General features: G+C 43.4%; 1 protein-coding gene across 1 annotated transcript; it reads left to right on the forward strand.

Annotated features, from left to right (window-relative positions):
• Nucleotides 1–1,026: 1,026 nt before the first annotated feature.
• LOC308320358 (uncharacterized protein) lies at nucleotides 1,027–11,538 on the forward strand (the record flags this gene model as incomplete). Its single annotated transcript, XM_080770693.1, has 11 exons — nucleotides 1,027–1,166; nucleotides 2,796–2,937; nucleotides 3,755–3,886; nucleotides 4,216–4,278; nucleotides 5,085–5,146; nucleotides 5,780–5,928; nucleotides 6,442–6,548; nucleotides 8,728–8,793; nucleotides 9,600–9,677; nucleotides 11,115–11,244; nucleotides 11,504–11,538. Exons 2-11 carry the CDS (start codon nucleotides 2,797–2,799, stop codon nucleotides 11,536–11,538), a joined length of 963 nt encoding a protein of 320 aa, XP_080626819.1. The 5' UTR covers nucleotides 1,027–1,166; nucleotide 2,796.
• Nucleotides 11,539–14,237: the final 2,699 nt, after the last annotated feature.

Raw genomic sequence — 14,237 nt, forward strand, 5'->3', positions numbered from 1 at the left:
TATTATTATTATTATAGCCTAGTGCAGCAGTTCCCAAACCTTTTTGTCCAAACCAAACCTCCTGACCTAGCTGACGCACCCCCCCCCCCCCACATGGAAATATAAATTGCATACGCTATATAGAGAGAGACATATATTTCCTATTTATCCACATGCACATATATGAACCTGAATATGGCATATATATGCAGCATAGCCTATATTCTGCATAATTATACTTGCCATAGATAGATAGGCATAATATATTTAAAATAACATAGCACCACCATTAGCCTTTTCATGTCGCGTACCCCCTAGAAGGCGCTCGCGCACCACAAGGAGTGCATGCATCACAGTTTGGGAACCAGTGTATATGGCATTAAAGATCCCGGCAAAAGGTGTCGAGAATCAAAAGATTGAGCATTGTCCTGATCTTTTGTATGTGCTAGAAAAATGAACCAATATTTAATATTTGATCAGAAACAAACATTTAAAAAAATCAGATCAGATTATACTAAGATCCCCTGACCACTATATATAATTTGCTGTGGCAAGGGGTGATTTTAGATTTAGATTTGAATATTGAATTTGTGCATTGGTAAATGCCAAGAATGTCAATAAGGTGCACTGCACCCACCCAGGTGGAGTGCTTCCTCCCTCTAGCGGCATAGACAGAGCATTGCATTTGGGCCAACAAGTCCATGTAAGTGCATCTTCGAGAGAGGTCCGGCCCGTCACCGTGGCTCAATTTCAAATGATGAATACCTAAAGAATGGACCTTCCTAAAGAATGGACCTTCCTTGATTTGAAATGATGAATACCTAAAGAATGGACCTTCCTAAAGAATGGACCTTCCTAAAGAATGGACCTTCCTTGATTTAATCCTAAAGAATGGACCTTCCTTGATTTAATCTGTGACTCCACAAGCCAAGTTGTGTGTTGTCCCCTCCGGCCACACGGGGGCGCAGTTTGTCCGCGCTGCTGTGAGCTGTTTCGCTCTTACCAGCAGAGTCGTCGGTCGGACTCGGTCCCCCCCCAGGGTTCAGAGGGCAAATCATTTTGAACGAACTACGAAACAGCTACTGTATGTTTTTGTTTTTAAAACACCAGAGACGGAGTTATAAACATGTTCATGCGTCTTTTTAATGAATAAATAACGGTTTGGAGTGCTTCACTACCAGACAAAGGTAATTCAGAGTCCAGACGTTTGTTCATCTTTTTATTAATCTCATAATCTCATGATAAATGTATACAGGCTCTCTTGGGTGGAAACATAATGTTGATTAATTGAATACATTCATGCAGATGCAGGACCACAATGGAAACACGTACACGTCACGACCTGTATTATTGTGGTATTGTCTGTAATATTGTTTGTTTATAATTCTGTTAGAAACAGACACCGTTGCACATTACAGCAGTGGTTCCCAAACTTTTTCATTAAGAACCCCCAAATTGACACTAATTGCCCCGCGGACCCCCATTTTAAAAGATATGCCAGGGACCCCCATAAGAGAAGTTTTTTTTTACGGCTCTGGCAGTGATTCTCAACCTGTTTAATTTCAAGGACCCCCCCCAGTTTGTTACATTATGTAATATAGATGTCTTATTCCCTGCAGAGCTAAATCTGTTCATAAAGTATTGCATTTGCTGCTAGTTTTCTTTAAATATTTTTCACTTTTTCAATATTTATTTATTAATGCTCTCTCTCTTACACTCTGTCCGTCTGTCTGTCTGTCTGTCTCTCTGTCTGTCATGAAATGTCTCCAATGGATAGATGTTATCAGTCAGTGGTCTATAGAGAGATGTGTATTGTTAGCTCTAAACAAAAACAGTACAGTAGTACAGTATTGCATCCCGTGGATGCAGAGGTCGTTGTTTTATTGAACTGAGTTTTGGGATGCAAAATGCACGCTATTTTAATCTCTGTCAATGGATCTTCAATTGATATGAAACCTTGATATATGCAAAGTGGTTTTCAACCGTTTTCACATCAAGGACCATTATTTATTCATGTGTTCATCATCTGAGCCACGGACCACCGTTTGATGACATTTAGCCTCTCAGACCCAAAACTAAAGAATATATATTTTGTTGTCGTTGGATAAGATTTTGTCCACAATTCCATGCTCAAAATAACAATTATTCCCAATGGGGGTGCTGTGGGCACAGGGGGCGTGTTCTCTCCACGTCATCAGTGCCCATACCCGAGGCGGGGTTGACGAAAGGGCCTTTCTGTGTGGAGTTTGCATGTTCTCCCCGTGTCCCCTAGGGTAGGTACCCTCACAAAAAACATGCAGTAATCCTGGTCTCTAAACTGCCTCCCCCTGGCCACCCGGGACGCCTGATGGAGGGGAAAGGAACTGGTTGGAATAACGTGTTCCTTCCACGCGCTACGTCCAACCAGGGAAACTCCCCCCTGTCAGGTGTAAAGGAGCGACTTGGACACTCAGGCATGAAGGAAGCATGAGTTCAACTCCGTTGCTCTCCCCAGGTTGGCGGAGGGTGTGTAGAGCCCAGGATCACATTAGATAATTGACACAGGGGTGAAAAATGGGTTACAAAATCGTGGGATAAAAATGAAATAAAAAACAAAAACAACAATTATTCTAAAATTTTTGTTTAAAAATAGTTTAACTCTTGAGAGTGAACAATGAAACATTTGGTTTCATTTTACACTCAAGAGTTAAGGATCTACTAGGATCAATTTGGTTAGCAACTCTCCATCACCAGACCACTGGTTGAAAACCCCTTGTATAGAGCCTTGAGGAATCCATTGACCAATCACCATCATTGCACCTTTCACTTCCTGACAGGATGGAGTCTCAGCTGCTGATTGGCCTGAAGAAGGAGAGGGCGGAGCTCAGGCAGGAAGTGTCCCGCCTACAGGACGAGCTGGCCGAGAGCCAATCAGAGAGACAGGAGGCGGAGTCACGAGCCCAGGCTCTGTCTGATAGGGTGAGACGCCGGTCTGTCTGTCCCAGTTGTACCCAAACAGTATAGTGTCATTGGGTGGCAAGATGGCGCTTTAAGAGCACAGGTCTCTTCCTGGTGGATGGAAATGACGCTCGCTCGTGGCTGCAACTTGACGTGTCGGCAAAGTGTTTCCTTTCGGCAACAAGGGCGTTCCTCTAACCCTTACAGTACGTTTTAACAGCGGGCGACAGCCAGCCAGACAATTTTTTCCGGGAAGTGCATTATTTGTCGACGGGATCCTACAGGCGGCTACTGGCGATAGCAGGCGAACAGGCGTAAAGTGGGCGGATGGAATGTCGGCCGAAAAGATACAAATAATTCATCTTTTGGGGGGCGACTTCGCCCCGGCTTTAGTGGGCGATTGGGTGAGAGCCAACGACGCTCGCCGTTGGTCTCTAAGGTCTCCAGCTGTTAAAACGTACTGTTGCGCCATTGCTGCCCCTACAATACGCCAGATGATGTGACCTTTGACCCTATAGCCTAGAGGAAGCCTTTATCCCCACATGGTCATTAAGTACCAACCACTTCTACATCTACGTCTCAGAGCTGGGCTAATACTGGTGCACCATATTAGTTTTTATATGTGACGGCCTCTAGGGCAATATACACACAGACTGGTTGTTGGAGGGTTCCAAGTTTCACCATCTTGGGATCCCCAGAAAGGAGGCAAAAAGGTGTGCATACGTACGTGCGTGCGTGCAGATTATGACTTGGTCATTTACAGTCGTTAAAGTATTAACCTGTGTGTGTGTGTGTGTGTGTGTGTGTGTGTGTGTGTGCGTGCTTGTGCGTTTATCAGTTACAGCAGACTCTAGATCCAGTCTCTTCTCTTCGGGTAGAGAGTGAACAACATGCATGGAGGAGGAAGGTGAGAGAGGGGCGAGAGAGAGAGGCTCGACAAGCCCTGCTCGTCCACAAGCTGCAGAACAAGGTGTGTGTGTGTGTGTGTGTGTGTGTGTGTGTGTGTGAGAGAGAGAGAGAGAGTTCCACTGATATAATTGTAAAACGCAGCCGTTTCATTAATATAATTGTAAAACGCAGCCGTTTAATTGATAGAATTGTAAAACGCAGCCGTTTAATTGATAGAATTGTAAAACGCAGCCGTTTAATTAATATAATTGTAAAACTAGGCCGTTCGACTGATCGAATTGTAAAACGCAGCCGTTTAATACTACTACTACTACTACTACTACTACTACTAGTACTACTAGTACTAATAATATTATTATTCTTGTTGTGTTGTGTTGTTGTTGTTGTCAGCTGTTGGAGTACAGAGATCAGTGTCAGGCTCTAGAGCGCCATCTTCAGGCCCAGGGGAGAGAGGTGAGTTTGACTGATTGAATACTTTATTATTCATAGTATGTAAAAACAGCAACAACAACAGAGTACAGTGAGACACTTGGACTAAAAGGATAGCACAGGGAAAATAAATAAGTCCTTGTGGTCTTGTTTCCATGCGGGTCCTGTCTGTGCATTCAATTCATAAACATAGACATTTAAAATAACAACATTCAATATCATCAACTTTTATATACTGTTGATGGTTCAATGGTTCAAATATCCAATCTACAAGCTCACAACGTGTTGATGTAGATCGGGACGATCGGCTAGTTGAACAATCTTTTAAAAAAAGAAGAAAAAATCTAAGAAAAAAAAAGAATCACAGTCGTGTGAAGTGAGGGGTGCTAACCACACCAAATGCAACTCCTTGGGTCCAAACGGTTGCAAAGGAGCTAACGCTAAAACCATATAGACCCTTTGGTGTGGTTTGGGGCCATTGGATTCAATGCGTTGAATCACTAGGGTCAAGGTGGGTCAACGTGGTACAAGACATCCCTGCATCACACCGCAGGGACAACGCTAAAGCCGCCTTGACCCTTTGGTGTGGTTATGGCTTTATAATCATACATCATCATCATACATCACATTTCATGCTCAGCCAATCAAATCATCACAAATGTCATTCGGGCCAATGACTTTTTGGCGTCTTCGCTTTTCTGCCCATATCCTCAATAATATGTACTTGTGTGCTCAGCCAATCAAAGCATCGCTATGGGGTGATCATCAGCCAATCGCATAATAGCCTACACAAACATATAACGTGCATGTTTTGATGTGTTGTTTTGCAGCGAGATGAGCACAGCAACGCCCTGGAGAGCGCCCTCATCAGGCTGGAGGAGGAACAACAACGGTGAGTAGAAAAAAGTAGTTTTGTGTTGCCACAAATTTACGTCATAGTATCTCCCTTCATTGTCAGTGGTAAATATGAGACGTTTGGGGACAAGATTTACGTCATATTCTCCCCTTTCATTGTCAGTGGGGTTGCCTATAGAGTGCCGAAGTCCCTGACGTCACTCACGCGTCCCCATCGACTTCCCCCGGAAGTAATTTCTCTATGGAGAACAACATGTGGGGTCATCTTAAAATCGTTTCATATAAGCGTTGTGGTCCAAAAATAAACAAGCTGTCTCCGCGTTATTGTCAGGGAGGTGTGTCGCTGTATCGTTTACGACAGTCAGTCACTCATAATTATGATACAGTCTGTTTCTAGCGAAAATGTAACTAATTCAGTAGCAGTAACGATAGCGTTTTCTCTCAGTCAGTTGATTCTTCATATCCATATGTGAGTGAAGCGGCCGGGTTGTTTATTGTTCAAACACAGTTCTTATATGAGGCGATCTAAAATCCCCCCTATGCGGATTACAATGCAAATAAAAAGTACATGAACCCGTGGATTTATAGCGCCCTCTACTGATGCTGACGTCAGACTTCGGTGCTCTATAGCCCGGCTTTGTCTTATTATTTTCTGTCTCTTCTCTCACAGGGCGAGCGAGTTGGCCGAGATGAACGCCCTCCTCCGAGAGCAGCTCAGCCAATCAGGGCAGGCCAACCAGGCCCTGGGGGAGGACCTACACAAACTGACAGATGATTGGACCAGAGCTGTGGAGGAGACGGTGCAGAAAGAGGCCGATTGGAAATAAATTGCAATTTTGTAGCAGATTGTTCAGGATAACTCATGTAGGATAAACTGTTCTTATTGTACCATTTAGTTTGGTGATGAATTGGATCTGCTTTTAGGTAATCTGATAAAGAGCTTCTCCCAACCATAGGGACTCTAAACTTCCAGATTAAGTATTCATCTCCACTATACGATCACACACCTGATGGTTGGGTAATGAGAGTTCGCTGTGTGTTCTCCATGGTTGCCATCACACCATTTGCACTGCGCAAAAAAGCATGGAATTCGGATGTGTATATTACAGGAAACTCCCGTTAAACTATCCTTCAAACTCCGGTAAACTCCCGAATTGTACCATCACACCTGTATGTTACCATATTATTAACTGTATATGCTGCTAAACTTGAGGTTTACGGGCAAAATACAGTGCCCATATTTGCCCGTCAACTCCTCTTCACGCTGTGTTGACCATCGTGTGTGTGTGTGTGTGCGTGTGCGTGTGCGCGTGCGTGCATGCTTCCTTCCAGTGTCTGTCAGGTCATGTGACTCAGGAACAGAGCAGGTTGTTGGTGTTGTGGAGAAGTGTGGTGACTCTGAGACGAGACTGTCACTCTGTGAAGACTGCCACCGACAGGTCAGTGTGTGTATTACATCCATCCATCATCCATCTGCAACTGCTTATCCGTAGCCGGGTTACGGGGGCCAACAGCTCCGCTCAGTCAGTGGTCCCTCATTGCCCGGTGGAGTACACTGACATACACACATATACCCAGCCGATACATAACCCCCTATTTTCCAAGCATAGTATGAGCTTTTTGAGGTTGAAAGTGACACTGTGTACTGTATGTTGTTTGTTTTTTAAATGAAGTTGTGATTTTTATAATTTTATTGTAAAGCACTTTAGTACAAGTTGTTGTTATTTAAATGTGCTATAGAAATAAAGATGGTATGGTATGGTATTGACCTTTGAAACATACTTCAGTTACGTCATCGAGAACAGTGGTTTCTCATTGGCTGGTGGTATAGTAACGACATACATACCCAGCCGCTCGCTGTTCTTGGTCCCTGATTGGCCCAAGCAACGCCACCAATACATACTTGGTCCCTGATTGGCCCAAGCAACGCCACCAATACATACTTGGTCCCTGATTGGCCCAAGCAACGCCACCAATACATACTTGGTCCCTGATTGGCCGAGCGACGCTACCGCCATACTCAGCCGATTTACAGTACTCAATCACCACTGGTCATGTGACTGGTCATGTGACCACTGATATAACCAGTCCATGGCATTTCTTTTTTTGCTTGTTTTAGCTGCAATACCACAATGTCCTGAGGTGGTGGGGGTGCTGATATGCAACTTATTTAATATTTGAGTCATTATAATTCTGATGCTGGATAAACACAGGCTTGTTTCCATTCCATGCCAGCTTGGAAAATCTAAAAACACCAAAAAACGAAATTTAAAGTTGAATTTTATGTTGTTATGGTCCTTTAACCCATTTTGGGGCGGGAACCCATTTTGGTGTTAGCATTATGTCATGCTTTAGCTATTGAAAAATAGCAGATCTACGAGTGGCGCGCTACGAGCTTGTAGGTCTGCTATTTTTTTTAACTGTCAGGATTTAAGACATTTTTAGAATCTGATCTCAGGTCAAAATGCATTAAAGAACCACCATTCTTCTGTGCGTTAGAATCTGATCTCAGGTCAGAATGCATTAAAGAACCACCATTCTTCGGTGCGTTAGAATCTGATCTCAGGTCAGAATGGGTTAAAACATTAACACGCATGCCATGTGTTCTATGCGTTCCAGGGACCTGTGGGAGCTCAGAGCACACTTCTCCCGCCTCTCCAACTCTCTCCTCTCCACCTGCACCTCCTCCCTGCTGCTCCTCTGTCCTCCTCCTGTCTCCTTCTCCACTTCCTCCTCTACACTGGCTCCGTCCTCCTCTATCCTGGGGCCCTCCACACTGGGGCCCTCCTCCACCCTGGGGCCCTCCTGCACTCTGGGGCCCTCCTCCTCCACCCTGGGGTCCTCCTGCACCCTGGGGACCTTCTGCCTGAGTGAGATGGAGGAGCAGGAGATGGAGGTCAAGGATGTTTTTGGGTAGGCCTTACATTTATTTTGGATAATTCTGGTCCCGGCCTGATGACTACAACATGATGCAAGTTATTTCCACTCCCGACTGGATCAGGAACCCAGAAATGGTATTGTTCCCAAGCTAACTGTCTGTCTGTGTCTGTGTCTGTGTCTGTGTCTGTGTCTCTCTCTCTCTCTCTCTCTCTCTCTCTCTCTCTCGCTCTCTCAGGATTGCACAGCTGTCGCACTCTCTGCAGGCCCAGGAGAACGAGAGAGAGAGGCAGATGGAGGAGGAGAGAGAGCGACAGGCGGAGACAGACAGACGGGTACAGGAGGAGAGAGACAGACAGACGGGTACAGGAGGAGAGAGACAGACAGGCGGAGACAGACAGACGGGTACAGGAGGAGAGAGAGAGAGAGGTACAGGAGGAGAGAGAGCGACATGTGGAGAGACAGAGGGATGCAGACAGACGGCTGGAGGTGGTGAGACAGGCTGTGGTCAAACTGGTGAGTTGTATGTTTCAGTACCGCGGTGTGGCATGCATGCACGCACACACGCAGGGCCAGTAGGTTGTGACCAATCTGCGAAACCAATGTTTAGCCCAAGGAGTGGCCACTTAAAGCATAATGACATTTTTTGTCTTTTAATGAACACATCTGTGAAGAAAGCTAGTGGTAAGCATTTTCTTTTTGGCTAACTAGCCCTAACTGTTGGTGTGTTTTCTGTTCCAGTCCATAATGGTGTCGTCCACCACTGCTTCCAGTCCCTCGTCCAGCACAAGGTTAGTAAAAGAACGTGTAAGAGCCATGAATTGGAAATGATGTTTGGTCTATGAAATGAGTGGGCTGTCACTGGTGATTAACGTGGATGATTGACGGGCATATGATTCACTTAATACCTCACCTAGTTTACCTGCTTCACACACCGTGAGAGAGAGGGGGTGTGTGGGAAGCCGCACTTTTGTCGACCGCTTTATACTGCTTATTTTGCTTTTATTTTATTTACTTTATTTACTTGGATCACTGTGACTACTTTACTTTATGTTTGAGCACCGTTTCAGTTATGCACCTGCCTTTAATAAAACACCTTTAACGCATTGTTTGGACCCAGCGAGATCCTTTTGTTTGCGGAGCGTGTCTGACAACCTGGCCCATCCCATCGCCTCTCAGCGACTTATTTATACATCAATCTCCCGTAGTCGCTCAAGAAAAAAGGTTTAGCATTTGTTTTTAGCATTAATGTTTTACTTTTCATTTACTTTTTGAGTTGATGTCCATCAATGTCAGTTTAGTTTTCATTAGTTTGTCTTGGTTACGTATTTATTTAGTGAAAAGGGCTTTCGTTCTACTTTAGTTTTAATTTAGGCTCATAATTTAGGCTTATATTTCATCATCTCGCAGAGCTGATCAATGTGAGCCCTACAGCCCTACAGATTGGCTGGCCTCTAAGCCAATGGGAGACTAGCCCCATAGGGCCGATGCTTAGAGTATATATTAACATGGACTGGTCATATCAGAGTGGTGATTGAGGCTCAACCAATCGGTTATCTCTAAACTTATCTCTGTCTGTCCTTCTGTCCATCCGTCCAGTCTCTGTCCCACAGGAAGACGACGTGTCCTCCCTGCTTTCCGTCCTGTCCCAGGCTGAGAGCGCCCTCCAGTGGAGACAGCAGGAACTGCAGGTCAGCGTCATTCCAGTTGTCTTAATCGCAATTTTATTGGAGATAATGTTTTTCCATTTTTCGGATTGTCCGTACAATTTGCCCTTCGCTAAACCCCACCCCAAAATGCCATTGTCCAATGCCAATCCTTAGCAACCGTTGCTAAGGATGACAAGCTTCAATAGCTAAAGCATAACATGATGCTAACACCAAAATGGATTCCCGTTCAGAATGGGATAATGACCGTAGTCTGACCGTGCAACATGAAAACTCCTGTCGGATGGTCGTTAAAAGTTGATTTCTCCCTCTTGTCATTTCATCGTATTTCTAGTTAATTTAATTAATGTCATGCACATTTATCCAGTGCATAACCTATACTGCAGGCCTGGCTGACTAGATTTAGAAGACATTTTGAAGGTTTTGCTACCAGAAATGACCGATTATTTATACGGAGAAAACCTGTCATTTAAAAGGACCACTTCACCACTTTTCAACCTATCTTCATTTAATAGGTCCTCACTAATAATCATGAATAAATGGTGCAATTTTTTTCTACTCGGTCTCGTGTCTCATATGGAGGGCTGTGGGCAGTTTAGAAACCGTCTTCCAGTGACATCATCGATGGGGAATTCAAGCTAATAGAAACTGCAGGCTTTCTAGTCCTGGAAAGTTGCAATGCGAAAATGGAAGCCATCGTTCTCAAGATAATAAAAATCTAAACATTTTTGTAAAAATAATCTTGTTTAAAAAAATAATCTGCCTAATGATGATGTCACTGGAAGACGGTTTCTAAACTGCCCACAGCCCAACTGCCCACAGCCCTCCTATGAGACTGCTTTGGCAATGTAAACGTATCTTTTCCCATGCCAATAAAGCCCTTTGAATTGAATTGAATTGAATTGAGACACAGACTGAGTAGAAAGAAATCGTGCCATTTTATCATGATTATTAGTGAGGACCTATTATAATTATATGAAGATAGGTTGAAAAGTGGTGAAGTGGTCCTTTAACATGCATCTCTATGGGAGAGAAGGACATGGCTTGCCCCTGTCTCCTCGCTGCTAACGTGCCTATTGGACAAGGACAGGTTGGGGGAGGGACTTAGCGAAGGGCTAATTTCAGGCATTTTCGGCGGCATTAGTTGATCAACTACATTTTTTTACACGTGTAGTATAGTATAAGTGTAACATTATTAAATGTGTCAGTGATTTCTCATTCAGTCATTTGTCATGTCTGCAATGTGTGATCACGAAGCCTAGCCGGGCAGCGACTGTCCCAATGGCGCTTATTTTAGAAGTCGAGGGGGCGATTATTTACGCAAGCGTATTTTCACAGGCGCGGTCCCGTGAACACAACTTAATCTTTAATCACAATTATTTGTGTGAAAATTAATCGTCAGCTAATTAATTAGGAGGTATTAATGGGTTAATTGATGTGTCAATTAATTATGTTAATTAGGAGCTCCAGACATCGTTAAGGAGGATGGAACAGGAGAAGACGGACATGGAGGAACACACACAACAACTGCACACGCACAACATGCACACTCAGCGAGAGCTCACACATACACACAGGAGATACTGGCACAGTGAGTATACACGCACGTTCACGCGCGCGCGCACACACACACACACACACACACACACACACACACACACACACACACACACACACACGCACACACACACACACGCACACACAGTAAATTAACACACACACACACACACACACACTGTGTTGTGTGTGTGTGTGTGTCTGTGTGTGAGCGTGCGTGCATACATGTGCGTGTGTGCGCATGCATGCATGTGTGTGCGTACGTAATGTGTGTGTGTGTACTTGTCAGGGAGAGACAGACAGCTGTCTCTCTGCGCCTCCTCACTGAGGAGGTGCAGAGGAGGTGAGACAGGATGTGGTGAGACTGAGGGGAGAGAGAGAGACAGACGAGGAGAGCAGGAGACAGCTGGAGGCAGACAGACAGGCTCAGTGAGTATACACACACACACACACACACACACACACACACACACACACACACACACACACACTGCCAGACAATTATTCCACAATGTCTGAATGCTACAGTATATATAGAGTCTGGAACTACACCTACCGAAATCTGAGTAAGGAAGCTGCCATTTCAGTTCACAAAAATATATTTTAGAATAGCTGTAGAGCTCATTTTATTTCCATTTCTGCTAAGCAGCAAGTTGTATAATTATCATACAATAACTGTGACTGTAAAGATGAAACGGACGTGGGGATGAGGCGCTTTATATTTTACTCATGATCAGAGCGTCTGCCTGCCTGTCTGTCTGCCTGTCGGTTTAACGTCTCATCTTGTTGTTTCCAGTGTGCAGAGAGACCTCCTGGAGCGTGTCTCACTCTCAGAGAGAGAGACAGGCTGTCGCCTGGAGCTGCAACACCTGAAGGTAAACCCCTTGCTCTGATTGGACAACAAGGTTTAACCCATTCTGAACGGGAACCCATTTTGGTGTTGGCATCATGTTATACTTTAGCTATTGAAAAATAGCAGATCTACAAGCTCATAGCGCTGCACAGAGTGCCGCCCTACGAGCTTGTAGGTCTGCTATTTTTTTGAAAAATCGAAGAACGACTGACATTTTTAGAATCTGATCTCAGGTCAGAATGGGTTAATCAGACCAGTGTGTGTCCAGTGGAAACCTCGTATGAATCTGATCTCAGGTCAGAATAGGTTAAACACCTTCCTCTGGTCGGTCAACAAGGTTTATTATTAGATTAAATAAAAAAACACACAATGGAACATAACGCGTCTCTCAGAAACGTCGGAACCACCACACAGAATGTATTGCCAGAAAGAAAGTAGCTCATAACATTTTTATGAAACCAACACTTTGTAGTTTGAAAGAGGATAATTCAAGCTTTCCGTGAAGTTGCAATGTTGATGAGTTTCAGATATGTCAATCAGATATTCTGTTTGGATGTATGGGCTGTCAATCAGATAGGACTTTTCTGTTTGGATGTATGGGCTGTCAATCAGATAGGACTTTTCTGTTTGGATGTATGGGCTGTCAATCAGATAGGACTTTTCTGTTTGGATGTATGGGCTGTCAATCAGATAGGACTTTTCTGTTTAGATGTATGTGGCTGTCAATCAGATAGGACTTTTCTGTTTGGATGTATTGGGCTGTCAATCAGATAGGACTTTTCTGTTTGGATGTATGGGGCTGTCAATCAGATAGGTCTTTTCTGTTTGGATGTATGGGGCTGTCAATCAGATAGGACTTTTCTGTTTGGATGTATGGGGCTGTCAATCAGATAGGACTTTTCTGTTTGGATGTATGGGGCTGTCAATCAGATAGGACTTTTCTGTTTGGATGTATGTCAATCAAGGCCAGAAAGTAGTTTGTTGTCACTCAGTAGATGTTCCCGTATAACGGGCTGCTAATTAATGACGGCTGCTAATAATGACGTTGATGAAACTTTCGGAGGCATCGTTATGTAATACTAGATAGTTTTTTATCAAAGTGCTAGATTGTTCTCGTGCCAAAAAGGCGTGTGAACAATCTAGCACTAAAAAAACTCAGCTTCCCATCAGGCACCTGTCAACTTCTGCATACTCCCTTTAGGGGGAGCTAGAGAGAGAGCAGCTGGACCGACACAGACTGGAGGAAGAGGCTGCTGATTGTAGACACGCCCTGCACAAGGTACGTGCATGCACACGCATGCAGGAACACACACACACACACGCACACGCACACACATGCACACGTAAAATAAGAAATCGTAAAATGGGAAATCGTAAATGAGAAATGAGAAATAAGAAATGAGAAATAATAAGAAATGAGAAATGAGAAATAATAAGAAATAAGAAATGAGAAATAATAAGAAATTAGATATGAGAAATGAGAAATAATAAGAAATGAGAAATAATAAGAAAATTAGAAATAATAAGAAATGAGAAATAATAAGTGTCAAATAATGGTTAGAAGCTGTTTTTCAACAGCCAAAAGTGTCAAATAATGTTTTAGGAGCTGTTTCTCAACAACCAAAAGTGTCAAATAATGGTTAGAAGCTGTTTTTCAACAGCCAAAAGTGTCAAATAATGTTTTAGGAGCTGTTTCTCAATAACCAAAAGTGTAAAATAATGTTTTAGGAGCTGTTTCTCAACAACCAAAGTGTCAAATAATGGTTAGAAGCTGTTTTTCAACAACCAAAAGTGTCAAATAATGTTTTAGGAGCTGTTTCTCAATAACCAAAAGTGTAAAATAATGTTTTAGGAGCTGTTTCTCAACAACCAAAGTGTCAAATAATGGTTAGAAGCTGTTTTTCAACAACCAAAAGTGTCAAATAATGTTTTAGGAGCTGTTTCTCAACAACCAAAAGTGTAAAATAATGTTTTAGGAGCTGTTTCTCAACAACCAAAGTGTCAAATAATGGTTAGAAGCTGTTTTTCAACAACCAAAAGTGTCAAATAATGTTTTAGGAGCTGTTTCTCAATAACCAAAAGTGTAAAATAATGTTTTAGGAGCTGTTTCTCAACAACCAAAGTGTCAAATAATGGTTAGAAGCTGTTTTTCAACAACCAAAAGTGTCAAATAA

This window comes from Protomyctophum bolini, assembly GCF_963924005.1.
Source record: "Protomyctophum bolini genome assembly, chromosome: 1".
Classification (NCBI taxonomy): domain Eukaryota; kingdom Metazoa; phylum Chordata; class Actinopteri; order Myctophiformes; family Myctophidae; genus Protomyctophum; species Protomyctophum bolini.